At 49.2% G+C, this 21,533-nt stretch overlaps 1 protein-coding gene and 1 pseudogene across 1 annotated transcript in view; both read right to left on the reverse strand.

The window, feature by feature from the left end:
• Positions 1–21,047, reverse strand: part of LOC113830683 (solute carrier family 2, facilitated glucose transporter member 7) — a 22,166-nt gene extending 1,119 nt beyond the window's left edge. The window contains exons 1-11 of the mRNA XM_035440744.1: positions 20,997–21,047; positions 20,425–20,523; positions 15,924–16,084; positions 13,140–13,264; positions 10,647–10,799; positions 10,025–10,150; positions 9,617–9,807; positions 5,818–5,928; positions 1,857–1,958; positions 1,482–1,557; positions 140–267 (exon numbers count right to left, since the gene is read on the reverse strand). Of these exons, the coding sequence (XP_035296635.1) occupies positions 140–267; positions 1,482–1,557; positions 1,857–1,958; positions 5,818–5,928; positions 9,617–9,807; positions 10,025–10,150; positions 10,647–10,799; positions 13,140–13,264; positions 15,924–16,084; positions 20,425–20,523; positions 20,997–21,047 (1,323 nt within the window). The remainder of the gene's footprint in view (positions 1–139; positions 268–1,481; positions 1,558–1,856; positions 1,959–5,817; positions 5,929–9,616; positions 9,808–10,024; positions 10,151–10,646; positions 10,800–13,139; positions 13,265–15,923; positions 16,085–20,424; positions 20,524–20,996) is intronic.
• LOC113831637 lies at positions 7,655–9,490 on the reverse strand (annotated as a pseudogene).
• Positions 21,048–21,533: the final 486 nt, after the last annotated feature.

The following is a 21,533-nucleotide window of genomic DNA, read 5'->3' on the forward strand; positions in this document are numbered from 1 at the left end:
GCTGTGGGGAAGCCTTTGTGCACGCTAGGTGGAAACCCAGCTACATCCCTAGCCTGGGGGAGAGTCTTCAGAAAAGAGGAACTACTCATGGCCTTGAGATAAGGCAGGGTGGCCAAGGACAGCACGAAGGGCCACTCACCTGCATGGATGGGAATGCCAGGCCCACGATAAAGTTGAAGAGCCAGTGCACAGCCCCATCTACTGTGAACGCAGCTGTCCGAGAGGACTGCAGGACCATCTCTGTCCTCACCACTGAGGGGACAGGACCTGGGAGGAAGGACGGTTCAGAGGGCCCTGAAGGCTGCTAGGACCTCAGTTCAAACTTCAGACCCTTCAAGCGTCTTACCTCCCCGTGTGGACCATCCCTGCCAGGACTGGGAAGTAAAAAGAAACTCCATCTTTACCCCCAACTACAGCAAAGGCTTGGAGAGCCAGGAGTGGCAGCCAGCACTGCTTTTTCAACTGGACACCAGTTATGGTTTGTAGCAACCCAGCAGATGGAAAGCATCTCAGGGTCCCCACAGTGTAAACTCTCTCCAGTCCTTACTCTATGCTGGCCCGATTTTGAAATTCTTGCTTGTCAGGGAGTTGCTGTGCCCTTCGAGCTCCTGGCTTGCACGTTGCTGTCCCCTGTAATGAGTATGGGTGTGGCCGTGCCAGCTCTCCACGTCTTTCTCAGCTGTCTCATTATGTCTTGTAGCAAATGTCTATAGCTATGTTTTCCCCTCACTGCTACCGCCATGAAAAAAAAAAAAACAAAAGGTTTTTTTTTTTTTAGGGGCCAGTAAGATGGTTCGGTTGCTGTTAAACCCGATGACCTGAGTTGACCCTGAGACTCACAGAGTGAAGGAGAAAACCACTTCCCACAAGCTGTCCTCTGACCTCCACATACACACTGTAGTATAGGCAAGCATATAGACATACAAACATTAGATAACATGTAAAAAAAAAAATTTGGCTGGGCAGTGGTGGTGCCACACTTGGGTGTTGAGGCTGTGAGTTCAAAGCCAGCCAAGGATATACAGTATGAGTCGAATTTAAAACAAACAAACAAACAAACAAAAACAGGCCAGATGGTGGTGGTGCACTCAGGAGGCAGAGACAGGCAGGGGGATCTCTGTGAGTTTGAGTTCAGCTTGCTCTACAGAGTGAGTTCCAGGACAGCCAGGGTTATATAGAGTAATGCTATCTTGAAAAATGAAATCAAACCAAACCAAACCAAGTAACCAACCAACCAACCAAACTAAAACAAAACAAACAAAAAACAGAGAAAAGAACACTGGGGCTGTGTAGGTCAGAGGCTGAGCTGTTTGAAGGGTAGCGGTAGAAGCAAACTGGACGAAGGGCAGCCACCCATCCCACAAGCATCTACCAAGTGCCACATGTGTGTCAGGCTCCAGAGACTGGCACAGGCAGAGAAGGTGTGCAAGAACTCACTAGACCCTGTGAAATGTCCCTCATCGAGGCACATAAGAACTCACTGGGCCCTATGGAATGTCCCACGATGTAGGCAAAGACACAGATGATGCCGAGGTAAGACAGCTCAGGGACCGTGCTCTGTAGGAGAAGCAGTGCTGTGGGCCTCAAGCCAAGAGCCTTAGGCGAAGCTGAGTCCCCCTGTGGGCTCCACCCTCTTGCTGCAGGAACTCTGAGGCCACAGAGGCCACAAGGGTAAGGATGGAGACAGAACGGTCCTTTCATCAAAAATCACTCATGGACTTCGCATTGAAAATGAGTTTTCTGAAACAGTTATCCACAAAAGGAAGCAGCTGGAAAGGACTGAGATCCCTCCACACAGTTGGGACCTGGAACCCCTAGGGCACCCCCTGCCCGCAGGGCAGCTTGCTGGGACAGACCTGAAGGAGGAGTGCCACAGTCAGCACCACACAGGCAGAGCCACAGATGCCATAGCCAGACAGCAGGAGAATCCGCCGCCCCAGACGCTCCACGGCGACTGCCTGCAGGGGAGTGGGTACAAGGAGACTTAGTACGGAGGATTGACCCCGAACCTCCACCCTCTCCTGCTTGGCCCTTACTCACCCCTGCTACATCAGATGATCTATTTGGTGTAAGTTACACCTCGGGATTCCACACTATGGTCATTGTCATTTACAGACCCCTGGATATCTACTCCCTATAATAACCACAATAAAATTTTCAGGTGGATATGTGTGCCTGCTTGACTTCTAACGGACACTATGTACATGCAGTACCCTCAAAGAGGGAGTTGGATTTCCTGGAACTAGAGCTACATGGTTTGTGAGCTGCCCTGTGCAAGACCATGGTTTTTGCTCTCTGCATGTAATGTTCTGGCATCTTGGGGCCTCTCCACTTGGAGGGGCTGCTCCTCTTGTAGGTAACTAGTGCCAGAAGGTGGCTGACAAATAACCATTGTCTGAGAGTGCATCTCTCATCTTCAAGGGGAGCAAGGGCGGAGGGACCTCACTACCAGTGTGTGAGCAGCTGGGTCCTTTGTCTCTCCCCTCTAGCCTTCTGGGTAAGATGCAGCCATCGTCCTAAAAATCTCTAGCCAGCTACTATCACCAGCCCTCCCACCCCCCACCCCCGCCTGGAGAAATCCCAGACAGCAAAACAGCTCTGTCTGTCCCTGGAGTCTGAGAGCAGCATGGGAGCTGATGTTGGCATCACTCTCCTACTTCCTCTGTGGGTCACCAAGATTGCCGAGATTGCCACAGTGCTCCAGTCTGGCCTTTTCTGGGTGGCAGTGATCACCTTTGTTGTGTTGGAGAGTTTTGTGTCAACTTGACACGAGCTAGAGTAACAGGGAGGGAGGAAATCTCAATTGAGAAAATACCTCCATAAGATAGGGCTGTAGGCAAGCCTGTAGAGCATTTTCTTAATTAGTGACTGGTATGGGAGGGTCCAGTTCATTATGAGCAGTGCCATCCCTGGGCTAATGGGGCTGAGGGTTCTAAGAAAGTGGGCAGAGCAAGCCATGATGAGCAAGCCAGCGAGCGGCACTCCTTCCATGGCCTCTACACCAGTGGCTGCCCTCAGGTTCCTGCCCTGTTTGAGTTCCTGTCCTGATACTTTTGATGAACTGTTTTGTAGAACTGTGAGGGAGATAAAGTCTTTTCCTCCCCAGATGCTTTTGTTCACGGTGTCTCATCACAGCTACAGTAATCTAACTAAGACACCAACACATTCTTTTTGTGATATAATTATGCATCTCTAGAAACATTTTGGTTTCTCTCCATCCTCCCCAGCCAGCCAGCTCAGCCAGGACCTTGAAGTTACACCAGCTAATTTCAGTTTCCACAATGGGCCTGCAGGCAGGCCTTCTAATTAGCATCCTTCTAGTCAAGCCTGCCCTATACGATTGCCTACAGCCCAGTCCTCTGGAGGCATTTTCTCAACTGAGGCTCCCTTCTCTCTGGTGACTCTAGTCTCTGTCAAGTTGACAGAAAACTAGCCAGGACAACTGACTCCTTGACAACTCGACACACAACCACATAACTGTTCAGCCACAACCTTTCCTTTCTTGTTCATCCCCAGCATGGCACAGTAATAAAGACATCACAGTATAAAACATTTCACAAGCCTGAAAAGCCCCAGTTTTACAAACTCAAACACTTTACAAGTCTCCTTAAAAATATCCAGTCTCAGCTGGGCATGGTGGCACACACCTTTAATCCCAGCACTCAGGAGGCAGAGACTGGCTGATCTCTGTGAGTTCAAGGTCAGCCTGGTCTACAGAGCGAGTTGTAGGACGGCCTGGACTATACAGGGAAACCTTGTTTCAATAACTAACTAACTAACTAACTAACTAACTAACTAACTAAATAAATAAATAAATAAATAAATCACAGACAAATATCTGGTCTCTTTTAAAACCTGCAAAACTCCAAAATGCCTTTTTAAAAAAAGAAGTTTAAAGTCAACTGTGGGATGTGACAAAAAAATTTAACTACTTTTTTACTGCAAAAAGGAAGAACGAGTTTGCAGTCACAATTGGAACAAAGCACACCTGGGCTCCAACATTATAAAAAACTCAATGTCTAATATCTGAGATTCACTCATGAGCTTCTGGTTCCTCCAAAGGGATTGGGTCACTTCTCTGTCTCAGTCCTCTGTGGACACATAGTTTGTCTTCTGAGCTTGGGCAGGCTCCACTCCACAGCTGCACTGCCCTGGATGGTCATCCCACAATACTGGAACCTCCCAAACACTGGGGTCTCCGGCTGTGCCATGCCTTCACCAATATACCCTCCTGGGCTCTCCTCATGGTGCCAACATCAGCTTCTCTGCATGACTCCTGGGCCTTCAGCTGCTGCTGAGATTGCACTTGTACCACTGACCTCTCCTGGTCTCTCACAGTGCGAACCTCCGCTGTTCTCCATGGTCCTTTCCTACCTTCAGGGCCAGTACCGCCTGGGTGATGCTTACACATCACCAACTTCAGCTCCCAGCACAAGGTGCAACCTTGGCTGCCTCTGGAATACAGCCTGTGTGTGCTGACTCTGAGGAAACACTTCCCAGAAGGTTTCACCTCATGGATGCTGGTCTTTCCTCAGCCCCAGCTGACCAAAAGAACCACAGATACTCAACTCAAAATAGCAACCAGCCCTGAGAGAGTAAATTGGTGACACAAGCTGCCCTCTGGAAATTCACAAGCCATGTCTCCATCATCTGCACTGCTTTCAGCATTTAAAAAAAAAAAAAAAGATTTATTTATTATGTAGTGTTCTGTCTGCATGTGTCCATGCACACCAGCAGAGGGCACCACCAGATCCCATTACAGATGGTTGTGAGCCACCATGTGGTTGCTGAGAATTGAACTCAAGACCTCTGGAAGAGCAACCAGTGCTCTTAACCTCTGATTCAGTCCTGATCTCAACACTCTTATCTTCCAAGCTTCCACAAAGCTCACCAAGCTTGGAACACTCAACGGCCTTCCTAGCCCAAAGTCCCCAAGTCCCTTTGCAATCCTCCCCAAAGCAACATAATCAGGTCTGTCACAGCAACACCTACTCCTGGTTTATATTAGTCGGGGTTTTCTAGAGGAACAGAACTTATATATGTGTGTGGGCATTTATTAGAATGGCTTACAAACTGTGGTCCAGCTAGTCCTACAACAGCTATCTACCAACAGAAGGTCCAAGAATCCCGTAGTTGTTCAGTCTACAAGGCTGGATGTCTCAACTGGTCTTCAGTATATGCCGGAGTCCTGAAGAAGTCGGCTCTAATGCCAGTCAAGGGATGGACTTGCCAGGAAGAGTGAGAGAGCAACCAGGTGAAGAGCATGGCTTCCTTCTTGCGTGTCCTTTATACAGGCTGGCAGCAGAGGTGTGGCCCAGATTAGAGGCAGATCTTCATGACTCAAAAGATCTGGGTTAAGAGTGTGTTTTTCTACTTCAAATGATTTAATTAAGAAAAAAAATCTCTCACATGTGTGCCCGGCTGCTTGGGTTTTAGTTAATTCTAGATGTGGTCAAGCTGATGGCCAAGCATTGCCATCATAGCTGGCTTTGGAGCATTTGTCTGTTGCCCAGGCTGGTATTGGACTCACTATATCATCAAAGATGGCTTTGATCTTCTGATCCTTCTGCCTTCACTTCCCAAGTATTGAGGTTATAAGTACGAGGCATCATGTGTAGTCTGACACCAGTGCTGGGGATTGAACCCAGGAACTTGTGCATGTTAGGCAAGCCGTCTGCCAACTGAGCTACATTCCAAATAGTGCCTCCAGGACCAGGGTCACCTGCATGCTAACTGGCTTATGGGCATCTGTATTCCAGGTTGGGGGCGTTGATTGGGACCCTGCAACAAGAGAGAGGCTGCTCCCCAATAACTCACCGAGACGACAGTCATCACCAAATTGATCACACCAGAGCCCACTGTCACGTACTGGGACTGGGTGGGGTCCACACCAGCTGAGGTATAGATGATATCTGCATAGTAGTTGACCTAAAACACAGACAGAGCTGTGAGCAGAGGCAGAGACATGGCACTGGGTTCCTGCTCTTACTTTGGGAGCCTGGGTTGGGGAGCTTGGTTTGGAATGGAGACAGAAGGTAGTAGTGAAGTTAGGCACCTGGTCGATCTGACTGCTGAGTTTAGGCTTTGCTGTCTCTGAGTCTTGGCGTCTGTGCCTATAAAATGGGAGCATCTTTCTCTGTGTGACTTTGCACCCTGCAAACTCAGGCTCTCCCTTGTTTGGTGTCAACTCTGGCCCAGTCCCAGGGTGGTCCCCACTGGGTGGCTCCCAAGATCACTTGCTAAACAATTCAACTCTTGAAGACCAGGTGTTCCCTCTCCTTGTTACTTTTCCTAGACACCAGCAGGGTAACCTGTCCTTTCTCCAACGGCTCCAGAATGGACATTTGAGATTCTCTAGCTATGTGCCAATCCACAGATGGAGTGAAAACAGCCTCCACAGAACACGACATCATATTCCCACAGCAAATGAGCCTGCCAGGGCCTCCTGACCCAGGATGAACCAGTCTATGGCCTTCCCTGGACCCTGCGATTGGGACCAGAGGCAAGGCACTTCTCTGCAGTCTCTGTAAATAACTACAGGCAGGAGATTTTTCCTCTGGGGACTAAGAAGCAAAGAAAAAAGGCACATAGCAAGAAAAATGTGAATGATAGGGAGAGGCAGAGAGGGTCGAGCTGCCTCTTTGCCCCGGGCATCCTGTCCCAGCTCTCCAGGACCATCCTCGTGGCTGAACTTTCTTAGTGCAGCCACCAGTTTCTGTAAATAAGGCCTGGCTTTGCTTTCTCTCTTTCCAGCAGGATTCTCTCCTTCTCTCTCTCCCTCTCCTCTATTTCTTTTTAAAGATATAGTTATGTTGTCTCATGTTCATGAGTGTTTAGCCTGCATGGATGTCTGTGCACTGTGTATGTGGTGCCCATGGTGTCCAGAAGAGGGCGTTGGATCCTCTGGAACTAGAGTTACAGATGGTTGTGAGTTACCACGTGGATGCTGGAAATGGGACCCGGATCCTGGGCAGAAGCAATCAGTGGTCTTAACCGATGAGCTATCTACATCTGTCTATCTGTCTGTCTGTCAGTCTGTCTGTCTCCCTTCCTTTCACTGATGAGCTCTCTACATCTATTTGCCCATCTTTTGTTTTTGTTTATGAAGTTTACTCTTTATTGTACAAAAGGAAATACTGTACACAACAGCACAATGCAAATGATGCTCTAGACCATCAGAAAAGCAGACTGGCGCAGGAAGCAGGGCAGCTCTTCCTCTGCCCTTTTCTGCCATGCAGAGCAGATGCAGGTTTAACTCTCTCTAGAGAGGTGGAGGAAGGCTTTCTGCCCTCAGATGGAGGCTTTAAAAGAAACTGTTGTTCACATGGTGGGGAATAGTCATGTGTGTGTGTGACCAGATCTAGCTAGGCTTGTCCTATTTTCTCTTGACTGCAGTAGAGTCCCGTTCCTGTGTTCTCACCCTGACCTGGAAGAACCCCTTCAATAGTTAACACAAAACAAACAGAAACTCTCAAATAGTTAACACAAAACAAACAAACAAACAAACAAAACCCCAGAATCAACAGTTGTCTCTCAAAAATATTGTTGAAAAAAGTTGGTTGGGTGACTCAGAGGGAAAAGGGCAGGATACAAAGAAGTTAGGGGTTGGCAGTTGTTCTGTCAGCAGGAGTTCAAGGCAGAGTCCCTGAGGTTGTCAGTTCGGGATGACGACAAACGTCAAATGTCTATTAAGAAGACGGAGCCTGTGCACTGAGTCTGCACTTCCCGGCTGCTGGTGGCCTGGGGAGATATGAAGGACATGGGTCCTCATCCTGTCAGTGAGTATCAGGCCTGTCCTGTGTTTGTGGTGACCTCATCGTGGGCCACAGAACAGTGGGGTTGCAGGAAGTTGATCAGGTGTAGCCTGGAGAGGTTCTCTAGACATAGGGTATTCCAAATGGCTCCCCGATCCCCCAACTTAGCCATATGTGGATATCCTCTGATTAAGACTGAGACAGGCAGCTGGGCGTTGGTGGCACACGCCTTTAATCCCAGCACTCGGGAGGCAGAGGCAGGCGGATCTCTGTAAGTTTGAGACCAGCCTGGTCTACAAGAGCTAGCTCCAGGACAGCCTCCAAAGCCACAGAGAAACCCTGTCTCGAAAAAACAAAAAACAAAAACAAAAACAAGACAGGCAGTGGTAGCATAGCCTTTAATCCCAGCACTCTGGAGGCAGAGGAAGGTGAGTCTTTGTAAGTTTGAGGCTAGCCAGGTCTACATAGTGACTTCCAGGACAGCCAGGGCTGTCACAGAGAAAAACCCTCTCTTGAAAAACAAAAACAAACAAATGAGCAAACAAAAGGTGCTCTTGATCACACCTCTCTGCTCTTGGTCTGGTGTGTTCTTTTATTTCTGCTCCAACTTGAAATTCTTAAACTCCTGTGTAATCTCACTCAAGCTTCATAACATTAGTATTGTCGGCAGCTGAGGCAAAGTTCCGAGTCAAGGAGAACTTCTTGGCAAAACTGAAGTTTCTTTGAATCTTTTATAGTGCTGCATCAATTTTATTTGCCACCAGGCGGTATGGGATCTCCGGCCTGAACTCCTGAAGTTCAGCATACCAAGTATCCAAATTCTTATAGGTGATTTGCCTCTAGACATCAAATACCATGGAGCAGGCACGAACCTTGTGGTTGTAGGAGGCAAGCATGCTCTGGAATCGCTCCTGGTCTGCTGTTTCCCAGATGCTTGCAAGGATTGTCTCCCATCTACCGTGGCGGTGTGCTTATACGGACGGAGTCAAAGCATATGTGGACAGTTGCTGTGGCTGAAATTCATCCACGAGAAACCTCTACGTGATCTTGGAGGAGCCCATGGCACTGTCCCCCAGCAGATGATAGTCAAGTTATCATGTCCATCCTATTTCTCTTGATCCAGCTCATAATGCTTGGTTCTGTCCCCTGCCTAATATTAGCTCTTGGCAGTAGACAAGAGCCAGCCTTGGAGTCTTGTTGCTTATAGGTCATTGTGTTCTGGTATTGGCTTGGCCGAGTTTCTCCACCTTCATTGAATTTACTTATCCCTACCGTGTGTGTGTGTGTGTGTGTGTGTGTGTGTGTGTGTGTGTGTATGTGTGTATGTGTGTGTATGTGTGTATATATATATATGTGTGTGTGTGTGTATGTGTGTGTATGTGTGTGTGTATGTGTGTGTGTGTGTGTAGTGTGTGTGTGTATGTGTGTGTATGTGTGTGTATGTGTGTATATATATATATATATGTGTGTGTGTGTGTGTGTATGTGTGTGTATGTGTGTGTGTCTGTGTGTGTGTGTGTGTGTGTGTGTTCTATAGCACTCGAGTGGAGGTCAGAGGTCATTCCACGACGTGGGTGTCTGGGATCAAAATCAGGTTAACAGACTTGGCGGCAAGCGCCTTAATACTGAACCATCTTGCAGACCTAGGTCCTGTTTCTTGAGAAGGAAACACCCAGAGTCATACCATGCCCTATGCTCCCCAAACCTCTCCACCCAGCACCAGCTTTGCAGCTCATCCCTCCTGAAGGCCAGACTGAGCTTCACAGGAACCAAAATGTAAAATATTACCCCTGACCTTTCTGTAAATTCATTAAAAAAGACCCAAGGGGACCAGAGATCTGGGGAGAGGTGGCACCGCGCACCGCGTTGATCCCGGACAGCTGCTGGCCGGCCATGAGCACGATGATGGAGATGAGTTGCCAGCGCAGGGGCCTGAAGGTGAAGAGGTTGAGCACCGACAGGTGACCCTCTGCTTGCTCCTTGCGCTCCTCCTCGCGCATTTCTTCCATCTCGGCCTCCACATCGTAGTTGCAGCCTCGAAGCCTCCTTAGAGCTGCAGGGCAGAGAGGCGGCATGCCAGACTCACCCTCTGCTCCCATGGTATGGCAGCCAGACCTTCTCCAGAACCCAGGCCTCACCCGGATCACACTGTCCACTCAGCACAAGCCCCCTGCTCTCAGACCCCGATGTCACCAGACGGCACCTGCCCATTCCGTGCTGTTTTTGTTCGTTGGGGGCTGTGGGTGGGGGAGTAGCCTGTGTCCCAGTACCTTGCCTTGCCGTCTCTTCGTCCCCTTTCTCAATCAGAGTGTAACGGGGGCTCTCGGGGAAGAAGGGCAGCGAGAGGAGCTGAATCAGTGCAGGGACCCCCGTGAGAGCCAAGAGGATCGGCCAACCTGGGCAGGACAAGCACGACGGCTTGAGACTTGACTCTGCCGCAGGGCACAGGGGTTCCCCTCCTGCTTCGCCTCCCGCCTTCCCCAGCCAGGTGATAAGCGAGAGTGGTGGGCACCTAGTCCTTGGCAAGATGTGGCTGCCCACGAAGGGCATCCATGTTAAAAGAGAGGAGAGGGTTTGGTGGGTAAGTTCACTTGTATGAAGACCTCTGCTGACTCCCCAGCACCTACCTAAAGACGGTGTCCGTCTATGCCCTTGACCCCAGCCGGCACTCTGACGGGAGGTTGGGGGTGGGGTGGGGGAGGGGCATTGGCAAGCAGATCCAGGGAGCTCATTGGCTGGCCAGCCTAGCCCGGCTTATCTCTATATCCACAGGCTGACCTAAAGGTCACCAAAACACCTTCCTGTTTGGACGATTGGTTAAGTTTGGGCTCAGCTGCACCATCGGCCTCACCTTTCCCTCTCCCCACCCCACCCACTCATGTTGCTGGTTACCTGTGGCATTGCCCAGGATGGCCTGCAGACTGAAGATCTGTGCCAGGAGGACTCCAGTGATGACAAATACCTCCGTCATTGTCGCTAATGCACCCCTCAGGTTCTTGGGAGCCAGTTCTCCCAGGTACATGGGAAGGGCGCTGTAGGAGACGCCTAATTCAGACAAAATGGAAACCAGACTCATCAAAAGCAGGCACCCGGCTCTCAGAACCCAGTGTCTAAGGTTGACTCCACCTTCTCTTTATCCTGGATTCCACTGGGGCCGGAAGAGGCGGTGATGTTGATTGTTTAGTTTGAACTGCAACCACAGCCTCTCCAACCTTTTCAGCCTTGCTAGAGTGTGAAAATGGTCTGCCAAGAAATTCCTTTCCCAAAGTCTGGCATTTAGACAAAGGCAGGCATTCCCTTGGGAGCTTGAGAAAATAGTCCCTACATGCTAAGAGGGGTCATTCCGACAGTCTGGTCTCTGGCAACAGGGACCTATGGCTCCTCCATTAACCTATGCCTGTGGTGACTATTAGCATATCAAGCTAGCTCTATGCTAGCCCCTAGGCTCCATCAATGGTACTCACAAGACTTCAAAGCCCTCCACCCCAGTTCACAGGCTCCCTTCCCCCCAGGTCAGGTACTTCCCCCTTAAACCCTAGAAATGTCTCACTTCCACCTTGATTCACCACCATGACTACACACCGCCAACCTCCCATCACCACCACCACCAAAACCACCCCCCAAACCACCCCATCACCCCTCTCCACCAAAACCACCCCCAAACCACCCCATCACCCCTCCCCACCAAAACCACCACCCAAACCACCCCCATCACCCCTCCCCACCAAAACCACCCCAAACCACCCCATCACCCCTCCCCACCAAAACCACCACCCAAACCACCCCCATCACCCCTCCCCACCAAAACCACCACCACCACCCCCATTGCTTTTCTCCGCTTTCCCAAGACAAAGCCTTGGAAATTTGGGGTAAACTTTCCCCTTTTTATCTGCAGAGTAGCTGTTTTGTTTTCATTACTGTGTCTTTCAAAAAGGATACTGTTACCTTCCTGGCTTCCGGGTCAGACTACTCTTGAGCAGAGGAGTCTATGCTGTGTGGTAACTATGTGGACTTCCATATTCAAGTCTTATTTTGATTGATCTACAATCAAAGTTATTTCTTAAGTGCCCATCACTTGCATAGTCTTTGTGTTGTCTTGCTTGTGGTACCAATGCATGCTTGGCGGCTACTCTGCTCCTGAGCTCTCCTCAGCCCTTTCTTTTCTTATTTTCTGTGGGTGTGGTTCTGGGTATTGAACCTAGGGGTGTGTGTGTGTGTGTGTGTGTGTGTGTGTGTGTGTGTGTGTGTGTGTGTAGCACTCTATCACAGAGTCCTAGCTCTCTTGTGTTTTAAAAACAAGAGGAACCATGATAGGATTAAGAATCCTAATAGCTGCCTGAGACAGAGACACCGTATTCTGTACTCTTTGCCCTTGAAGCCGTTCAGTCTGTTTAAACTGTTTGCCCTCCTTGCAGATAGCTGCGAAACTGGACTGTTAAGTGTTCTTCACAGTAAAATGTCTCCTCCCCCACCCCTCTTCCTTTTTTCCCCTGCTTTCCCTCCTTCCTCCTTCCTTCCCTCTCCCTCACTCCCCCCTCCATCCCCCTTCCTTCCTTCCTTCCTTCCTTCCTTCCTTCCTTCCTTCCTTCCTTCCCAGACAAGATCTCATGATTGCTAGGTCTCAAACCCTAGAGAAATGGCTGAGGTTCCTATTCAACATACAAAGCAGACCCTGGTTGCCAGATTCTCCCAGAATCCCTCAGTCCCTGCCTGTTACGGAGTCCCCCTAGCTAGTGTGCCATGCCTCCTCCCCTAAACTTCTCCAGCCCAGGGACCAAGCTGGGCTGCCATTCTCCCAGTGGCTCTTCCCTATATAACCAGCCATTTCAGTTACACTGGTGCTTTTGCCTTTTACCCTCCTGGCCTCTTGGCTCCTGGCTCTCTGGCTCTCTTCCCCTCCCCTCCTGCCTCCTCTCATGTGGTTTGGCTCAGGGTCATGTTCCATCCGGACCCTTCCAGGTGCCTCTGGTTTTGCCCTCCCTGTTATCTGTAATAAACCTTCTCCTTCACCCTGTCTAGGAACAGTCATGGCCTCCTTCTATGTCTTTTTTTCATTAAATGGTGCAGCCCTGGCTAGTCTGGAGCTCGCTATACAGACCAAGTTAGACTTGAATCTACAGCAACCCACTTGCCTCTGTCCTGAGTGCTGGGATTCTAGGTGTGGTGAAAGACTTCACTACAGAAAGAGAGGAGGGAGGGGCTAGAAAGCCCGGGGCCTGCTAGGGCCTAGGACTGGAAAATGATGACACCCAGGGAGGAAAAGGGCAGACAGCTAGACCCTGTGTCTAGCCTTGGGCCCCGGTGCTGGGCACCTGTGTCTCAGAGCTGATCCCTCGACAGCGCACACCACCAAAGACCCAGCTCTTCAGTGGCCTCTCTCGGTACCTGCACAGATTCCCACCAGCACTCGAGAGAAGATGATCAGCTCAAAGGCCCGGGCCACCTTGCTGACCCCCATCAGGATGGCAGGTGTCACAGCGAAGACATTGTTGATCAGCAGTGTTCCTTTTCTGCAAGACAGCGGGGCCCAGAGGACAGGGGTGCCCAGAACAGGTTTTCCCACACCAAACCCAGTGCTCCAGGCTGTTCCCTACAAAAGGAGCTACACTGTGGGTGAGAAGTGGTGAGAAGTGGTGGGTGGGACAGGGTACTGGAGTGTCCCCCAGGGTCTCGAATGTGCAGCAATCCCTTCCCCTGGGGGGGGGGGGCTTCGGATGACTTGGTCAGTTGTGGGAGGGGCAGTTCTCATGATGGGACTTGTGCTCTTGTGGTATATAACACTCTCTCCATGCATACAAAAGAAAGCCCAAGCTGACCAAGAATGGGAAAGTGTGTGTCAAAGTTCCAGGAAAGAGAGGGCTGGCTGACAGGAGTGGTGGAGGGGGCAGTGCGTCCCCAACACTGCAGCTTCTCTGGGGGGTTTGAGCTTCGGGTGACTAGGTTAGTCATGCCCCACTGGTGATCTCTAAACCAGACCTGACCCTGCCAGGGATGTTGACCAGAGAGATTCTCATGACTTTAATAGGAAAAATTAATAAAGCCCGTACAGGGAAAAAGGGAATTTCTGATCTTAAGCTACCTAAGACAGCACAAAAGAAGAGAACGACCCCCTGACTGAGTAAGTGACTCGAAGCCTAAAGCCCACCTGTGTCAACATTCCTTTGTCCCAAAGAAGACTAGATACCACCAATTAACAGTTGTAAAAACCAGCGGGCCCAGGGGATAATTAACAAACTGTGACCAAATGCCCCCTGCCCTTTCCTGTTCAATTGTATCTTGCTTTAGCCTATAGTTATCACTTTACCTTGTGTAGTCACGGAAACTTTGTAATCTCCAGGCTTTCAGCCTTATGGATATATATATATATATATATATATATATATATATATATCCCTTAGCTGTAAACAGGCACCTCACTCACTCACCAGCAAGTGAGATCTCTGCCCCAGATTGATTAAACAAAGAAACCTTTGCCTTTGCTTTCAGTGAGTCTCCTTGGTGGTGGTCCTTTTGGGGTCCCACGGACTGGGCATTACAGGACTAGATGACCTCTAAATGAAACCCAATAGTCTGTGATGGGAGGGAGGGGAGGCCTGTAAAGTAGCCTCCAGGCCCTGGAGCCACCTTTTGTTGCTTGCTTGTTTTAGGCTTTTTGTTGTTGTTTTGCTTTATAAAATAGGGCCTAGTGTATCCCAGGCTGTCCTTACATTTGCTTTGTAGCCGGAGCTGCAGTCCCCACCTCCAGAGGGCTAGATTCTAGCTGTGCTCTGCCACACCCACTCCAGGGGCCGCTAATTGTTCCCCATCTTCAGACCTGGAGCTGCCAGTAGTTTGAGGGCTCAGCACCTGACTGTTGTAGGTGAAGCAGGGCTGATGGGTCTTTATGAAAATGTCCCCTGCGCACTTTTCTCTTCCTGGGGCTGCCACAGCCCTGAAGCTTGCCCCTGAAGACCCATGAGGATAAATAGCACATAGCAGTCCTATATTCTTGATACCCTCTTACCCTTCCTGACCCCCAGGAAGCCTGCTGGCCTCAGGGAGGCTCAGGACGATGGGACTCTACTAGGCAGGCTGACTCCACTTCTTCTCCTGGCTCCTCATTTGCAGTATGAGTCTGGGGAGACTGTCTTTAAGAGGCTGGGTATGGTGGCACCCGTCTTTAATCCTAGCACCTGGGAGGCAGAGGCAGGTGGATCTTTGTGAGTGACAGGCCAGCCTGGTCTACAAAGTGAGGCACTATCTCAAAAAAAAAAAAAAATCTTTAAGCTTCCTCTTCAACCCAAGTTTCCTAACTGAAAAGGAATCCTTGGGTTTCTAGAATAGTCTGCTCGATGCTTGCAAGCCTGACCTGCAGCATGATCAGATCTATTGAATTCTTTCTTCACTCAACTGTACAAGAGAGGAAAGTTCACCGTCCACCACATATTACAAGGAGAGGCTTCTGGGTCCAGTTTTCATAAACAGACAATTTCCAATTGATAACATTTTCTTTAATGCATGAAAAGGAAACTGCTGTGTTTTTAGAGTTACTTTTCATTATGGGTTCTCCACTCCCCATGCTCACACAGCCTGCTTTGGTGTGACAAGTTCCTGTGAGGATGGCCTGGCCAAGCAGAATGCAGCTGGGCCTCACCCCGAGACCTTCCTGGGACCTTGACCTGCAGGGCCCACCTTATCTTCAGTCATGCCTCTGTAGTGTGGGTCTGTGAGGAGTCAAAGTGCAGAGGCCTGGGCTTCACCTCCAACGAAGATATGAGACCAAGGCACGTGTGGTGACTCACCCAGCTCTGTTCCCAACTTCAGGACACCTGATGAGCCCATGTGAAGAGAGCTGTCAGAACCAGAAGCCATCTGACCCCAGAATGAATCTCCTTCGGTGGCATTTCTGAACACATGCCTTGAGTGCTTATGAGGCACCAAGCTAAGCACCATCAGAGCCTTGACCTCAGAGCCTTGACCTGCAGCACCTCTGGGACGGGTGGTGGAAGGATGTTTCTTGTATGTAGCTGCCCAGGAAAGAGATCCCTAAGGGTCTGGCTGGTTTGTGCCCTGATATATGTGGCTTGCTTTCAGATCTGATCTCAACTACTCAGCGGGAGCTCAGTGGTCAGGAGAGCCTGTGGCTGGCTGGGATGAATTTCAAGTCTGGGAATGACGTCCACTATTTACCTGCCCCACTTATTAACCATCAGGCCAACAATCAAGGACCCCAACAAGCCTCCGAGAGGGAACATGGAGACGGTGCAAGACCACAGGAGCAGCAGGGAATTCTCGTCCATGAATTTTCCATGCCGCTCAAAGTACGTGTCATTGTAAAACGACTTGAAGACCTGAAAGACAGGGCCCCATCCATTGCTCAGGATACTGTGCAACTTACAGAAATGGCGATGTAAGTTCTCAGCTGCTTCCTGTTGTCTAATAGTGGACTGTTTGTGCCAGTACCCGAAGGACACATTGAACCTCGTGGTGCCCTGCTGGCACCTGAGAGCAAAATAACACTCTGTGCAAAGGGGAAGAGATGGGAAGCCAGATTCAACAAAAAACAGTTAAAAACTCACTTTTATAGGCTTATCCTGCCAGAGGCAATGTAGGCAAGAGTCACAATAGCTGGGTGACTTTGAGCAGCCTGTCAAACTCCATAGTCTTAATCTCCTCACTATTATACAAATCAGGCTTCCATTGCTGTGACCAAACACCTGAAGCGGCCTGGAGAGAAAAGGTTCATTTCCTCTTGCAGCTTTCAGCTCACACCCTGTCACTGAGGGAAGTTAGGGCAGGAACTGAAGGCAGGAGCTGATGCAGAGGCCATGGAGGAGCACTGCTTACTGGCTTGCTTCCCCATGGGCTTCTCAGCCTTCCTTCCTTCCCTCCTTCCTTCCTTCCTTCCTTCCTTCCTTTCTTTTCTTTTCTTTTTCTTTCTTTTTTTTTTTTTTTTTTTTTCGAGACAGGGTTTCTCTGTGTAGCTTTGGAGCCTATCCTGGCACTCGCTCTGGAGACCAGGCTGGCCTCGAACTCACAGAGATCCGCCTGCCTCTGCCTCCCGAGTGCTGGGATTAAAGGCGTGCACCACCAACGCCCAGCCTCAGCCTGCTTTCTTATACAACCCTGGACAACCTGTCCAGGGATGGCCCCACCCACAGTGAGCTGAAGTCTCTCACATCAGCCATCAATCAAGAAAACGCTTGCCCGCAGGCCAATCTAGGGGGAGCATCTTCTCAAGTTGGGTTCCCTCTTCCAAAATGACTCTAGCTTGCATACAGTTGACATTAAGCTAGCCAGCACACTAATTATAATTGTGATGACACTTTACCTGTGTCATCCTTAGAAGAGATTGCCCAGGGCTGGGCATGCAGTTCAGATGGCAGAGCACTTGCCCAGTGTGCAGGAAGCCCTGGGTTCCACCCCCAACCCCGAATAAGATCAGCTATGGTGGTGCATGCCTGTAATCTCAGCACTTGGGGGGTGGGGGTAGGTAGAGGCAGGAGGGTCAGAACTTCAAGGTCAGCTCTGCTACATATAGAGTTTGAGGCTACTCTCAATTACTACGATTCTGCCTGAAAAAGTGGGGTGCCGAGGGGAGACTGGAGAGATGGCAGCAGGTAAGAGCACTGGAGTTTGGTTCCCAGCACCCATGTCAGGTGGCTCACAGTCACCCGGCTCAGAGGCTCTTCTAGCAATGTTGGGGCACACACAGAGATTTAAAAGAAGGATCCCAAACTGGGGGTGTGGCTCAGTGGTGGACTACTTGCCTATCCTTCCAGGCCCTGGGGGCCAGACTCCAGCAGTGCAGGGCTCAAAAGGAATCATGACTTTTTTATCTGAAGGAATGAGGGGACAGACACTTACACACTCTTTTGATGGTCTCCTTCTGTATTCTTTATTCTGTATTCACCATTCTCTATTCTTATTTCTACCCAGAAATGTCCCTTCTGTCTCTCTTGATGTTTTTCTTCAAACCCTTTATTCTTTCCCTTACAGCTTTTATACCCCAGCAAATATAGAAATTGCAATGTGTTCACATTCCATTTTCAAGCGAATGATTACAATGAATACAAGTTAAAAAAATGTTTTCCATATACCTCATATGATTAAAGATTTTACGTATTATAGGTGAGAAACAAGTTGTCCCAAGAACCCACATACGCACGTTCATACCTGAGCAACTTGTTACAGATTAACAGAGTATGAGCAAGCAGCGTATTTTTCTCAGCCAGTTCTTTTGCTGGCCGGCTGCACAGTGTGGTTACAAAGGACATATCAGTCACTTGATTACTTATCTTGAAAGGGAATCTTAAAGGAATCACAAACCTAAACTTCTAGACAGAGAGAGCAATCATCAGTCAGTTAATCATCATTAATGGTCACTAATCAATCCTAGCAAGGAGAGTACGTCAGCTGGCAATAACTGGGCTGCTTTGGCTTTTGATCCCTAACCTAATGAATCTATCCCTTAGCTACATGTCCTTATGACCTTCAGATTGTTTTCTAGGGTTTTTCATCTCAAAGCTATCATCACATCTTGATCTAACCTGGAGTCAATTTTAAGGCTTCATCTCAGCTGTGATGCACACTGAAACCCATGACTGCATCTTTAGACATCAAGATTTAAAGAATTCAAGCCGTCCTGGCTCCTGGGACTCGACTGTTTTCCTTAATCATTAACCTGAACTGTAATCTGTGCAGCTCCCTAAGTGAAACTCCTAAGCCCTAGCAAAACTCTATTGAAACTAACATTATTATTATCAGTTAGACAGTACAACTTAGGAAGAAATCATCTTGACAATAATCCACAGGTAAAAATGCCCAGTAGAGTGGGATGTTTCTATGAGATAAACACACTATATTACAGGCACTGGGGATTTCCCCACACCCATTCACACCGTGCCAGACACCAGAGAAAGATAGCAGCGGCAAACGAGTAAAGCCACAGCAGAAGCAAAAGGCATTCTGGAGTCTGTGGTCTTGGGGCCTTGCCTATCCAAGATTCATCCATCAAGAATTCACCTCCTTGTGCGCCGACACCTCAAACTTCACTTGCCAACTGTTGCTCCTCTGACAGGGCCACCAGCAGTAGCCTCTGGTCACAACACTGGAGAGGCTAAGGCAGGAGGAGGGCTTAGGGCCAGCTTGATGTATATAATACCTCAATAAACCTAGGGATGGGAGTGGCGAGATGGCCCAGTGGTCACTCAAGCCAAAGCTGATGGCTTGAGTCAGACCCTTGAGGAGAAGCCCAGCGAGGACTCCTGCTGTCTTCTGACCTCATATGCTCACTGTGGCAAGTACATGCCCCACACATACTCAGACACACTCAAGACAGACTGAATAGGTATAAATAAATTAAATAAATAAATAAATAAATGCAATTATACATGTAGGCTTCTTCTTCTTCCTCTTCTTCTTCCTCTTCTTCTTCTTCTTCTTCTTCTTCTTCTTCTTCTTCTTCTTCTTCTTCTTCTTCTTCTTCTTCTTTTTGAGATAAGGTCTCTCTATGCAGTTCTGGCTGTACCAGAGCTCTCTATGTAGGCTGGCCTTGAACTCACAAGCTATCCTCCTGCCTCTGCCTCCCCAGTGCTGTGATTAAAGGTGTGTGCCACCATACCTAGAGACATAAAATAGTTCTTAAGAAAATAAGCTGTCTGGGAATGGCTCTCTGTGGTACAACACTTTTCTGGTGTGCATGGAGCTCCGGGTGTGCTCCTCAGCACTGTAAAATCTAATACCACTAAAACCTTCATAAGATCAAAGCTGCTGCATTGATGATAGCAAGTAATTAATATCTGTATGTGTAATGCATATACATGCAATTCACGTAATACATATTCAAATATGTATATGTACCATGGGTAACTACTTGCTTTCCCCCCTATAAACAATAGCTGTAAGTCAATGACATTTATTTATTTTATCCGCCAATCTATCAATCTCACTGACCCAGCCTGGGCTCGAACTCTCAATCCCCCTTTTTCACTTCCTCAGCATCTGGGATGACCGATGTGCATTGCTGTACCTGTCTTCTGTGACACCGATTTTTTTTTTTAAATACTGCTGAATTTACATCCTTAAGTGAATAGACCACGCCACCCAAGACACTTGTCCCCTTTGCTCCTTCAGGGCCATCCTTTCCGCACCTGTCCTTGCGAGTCCTGCTTTGTTGGTCTCTCCCTCTGTACCTCAAATCTCCCATCGGTATACACATGGCTCCTGCTGTGTGAAACCCAGACTAGGCCCCTCATTATCCCCCTATTAAACTTCCTTCTCGGGCTCTCTCTCCTAATTAGCAAAATTATTTCACAACTGTGTTTGCCCTGCCCAGGTTTCTGCTTCATACCTGTCTCCTCTTGAAATCATCCCAGCCAAAATTTATCTCCATTGCTTCTCCTTGCCCCAAACGCAGTCCCTAAATGCGGCTAACAGAGTCTCTGTCATCTACACATGGCCCTCCCAGGTGAGCAAAGTGGGGCCAAAGCCCAAGGTGCCTAAGCACAGACTCCAGACGCCCTAGCACTAAAGTGTCGAGAAAAGATGACATTGCTGGGAAACAAAACACCTGCCTCTGGCTGCCTCTGGTCCTGAGAGGTGAGCATCTCGGGGAGTCTAGGAGAAGACGGAGACTTTCAGAAGCAAAACAGCATCTGACTTCTACCCATGGGACCCGCCTTGTGCCCACCTTGTGAGGTGTGTTGATCACAGAGATGTTGTAGCCATACTGGAAGGCTGAGCCAAAGGATGCACTTAGGGTAGTCAGGATCAGTGTGGGCTTGAGGCTCTGTGTGAGAGATTTCCAAGGTCAGAGACTCACTCTTGTAGGGTTGGTTCCTGGAGCATCTAGCACCGGGGGTGGGTGGGGTGAGGGAGGCTAGGCCTCCTCTTCTTCCTTAGATCTGTTTGGGAGCTGACTATGATCCTGAAAGGGAAGGTGACCCGTGCAGGTGCTGTCAGAGCTCTGAGGCCTCCTTTCCTGTTTCCAGGCACACATTTTTCCTGCCTTTGCCCTTAGGGGTGGAGGGACAGGGTAGATGAGGGCTGTGAAGCCACGCCATCCATCCCTCCCCACAAGCTTCAATGGAGTATGCTTATTCTGAGCAAGGGGAGGGGGTCGGGTGTGGCAGTCCCCCTGTGACCATCCTGGTAGGCACTCCCCTCCAAGCCCTCGTTGATAGATCGACTCCAGGACCTTTATCTGCATACAAAGGTCTCCAGGTTCATGAGATAGAGGCAGTTTTCAAAATTGGCACTTACCCCTTTCACGTGTGGCGTGGACTGAGGCGTCTCTGTCCCCTTCTTCTCCATCCTCATCCAGGTAGGCAAGCGGGTGCACTCTGCCTCTCAGATGCTATGGACCCTGCTCGCTCTATATGGGCTGCCAGCAGGATCTGCCGAGTTTCCCCAAGGCTGGCTTAGTATATGATCCTCTTGCCCTCTGGACCTTAATGGCTTTTTGCCGGGACCCATTCTCCTTGACAGGCTGATAAGATACGTGTCGATGCTTTGCCAATGGCATCCACACACATAGGGGCTACATCTTTGCACCCTACAACCCCCAGTCAGTAGCCCCCCAGTTGCCACAAGGAAGGAAAAGACACTGGTTGGTCTCTAAATGTGAGTTAGGGCAATCAAAGGAAGCTGCAGCTTTGACCTTGGAGGCTTCCCTTGTCTTCTTTCTCCAGAGGTACCTCTCTCGAACACTGGGCTAGTTGTCTATTCAGGGGAAGACATCTCAATTTTTTTTTTTTTGTGCAACTTTGCTGGCCATGGTGGCAAACTCCTATAATCTCA

Source organism: Cricetulus griseus, chromosome 2, assembly GCF_003668045.3.
Source record: "Cricetulus griseus strain 17A/GY chromosome 2, alternate assembly CriGri-PICRH-1.0, whole genome shotgun sequence".
NCBI lineage: Eukaryota > Metazoa > Chordata > Mammalia > Rodentia > Cricetidae > Cricetulus > Cricetulus griseus.